This window comes from Aplysia californica, unplaced genomic scaffold (assembly GCF_000002075.1).
Source record: "Aplysia californica isolate F4 #8 unplaced genomic scaffold, AplCal3.0 scaffold02274, whole genome shotgun sequence".
NCBI classification, from domain to species: Eukaryota; Metazoa; Mollusca; class Gastropoda; order Aplysiida; family Aplysiidae; genus Aplysia; species Aplysia californica.
In genome coordinates this window covers 146-1006 of record NW_004799544.1, presented here as the reverse complement: position 1 = coordinate 1006, position 861 = coordinate 146, and the positions used below count along the sequence as shown (strand labels likewise).

The window sequence follows — 861 nt, the reverse complement described above, 5'->3', positions numbered from 1 at the left end:
CTGAAAATATTAGGTGTGTCCCGCTCGCTCATATGACCGTATGCAGTTGCGAGCGCCATAAAACACTTTACAAAAACAAACAAACAAACAAAACCAGGATCACCAGCATTTGGTGTAGCGGTTAGGCACTTCACTGTCGCACACAGGAGACTTGAGTTCAATTCTCAAGTGGAGAGAAAATTATATTCATTGAATACAGTATCTCAGTCTTTCTGTTGAAGTGTTGTGTTGTATCCCTTTCAGCCTGGGTTGGCCCCGATAGACAGGGTAGGAAGCCTGCCTCTTCATTGACATAAATTGTGTTCATGGGGGCATTGAAATGAAAAATGCCCAGAGTTAAGAAAAACAGAATGTTTGAAAATACTAGGATCACGTAAGCTCGCCTCCTAAGTGACATACATAAATTGTGTCCATGAGTTTCATGAAAACACCTACATAATATGATAGAAAAAATTAAGTTTTCAAAAGACAAGGTCGGTTCACTGAACTCGTCCTTTCCTCCTTCCCGCCCTTTTCACCCCGTCATCCCGTCATGTCCCCAGGCTGTGGTGAAGACAGGCGTTATCTTCAAGGAGGTTCGGAAAGCCTTGAACAACTTGCTGGAGAGGAAGCTGAAGGACCCCACCCTCAACATGGCAGGTAACTAGAACAGGGATGTCGCTTTTCTGGCGTTACCGGTATTTTAACCCTATCTGTACGCCCCAGGGTCATTTTGTAACCCCAGGGTTGTATTCTTTACATTATAGAATACTTCTAGTACGAAGACCTCTTTGACACTTTCAGTATTTCTCAAAAAATCATTTTGACAGACTGCTGTGCAAAGCGTACGGATTGGATTAACGAGTAGATTTCCTCTTTGGA

The 861-nt window shown here is 43.1% G+C and overlaps 1 protein-coding gene across 1 annotated transcript in view; it reads left to right on the top strand.

Annotated features, from left to right (window-relative positions):
* Positions 1-639, top strand: part of LOC101851920 (ATP-dependent RNA helicase dhx29) — a gene marked incomplete at both ends in the record, with an annotated part of 11294 nt that extends 10655 nt beyond the window's left edge. Inside the window, 1 exon segment of the mRNA XM_005113417.2 lies at positions 543-639. Within this exon segment, the coding sequence (XP_005113474.2) occupies positions 543-639 (97 nt within the window).
* Positions 640-861: the final 222 nt, after the last annotated feature.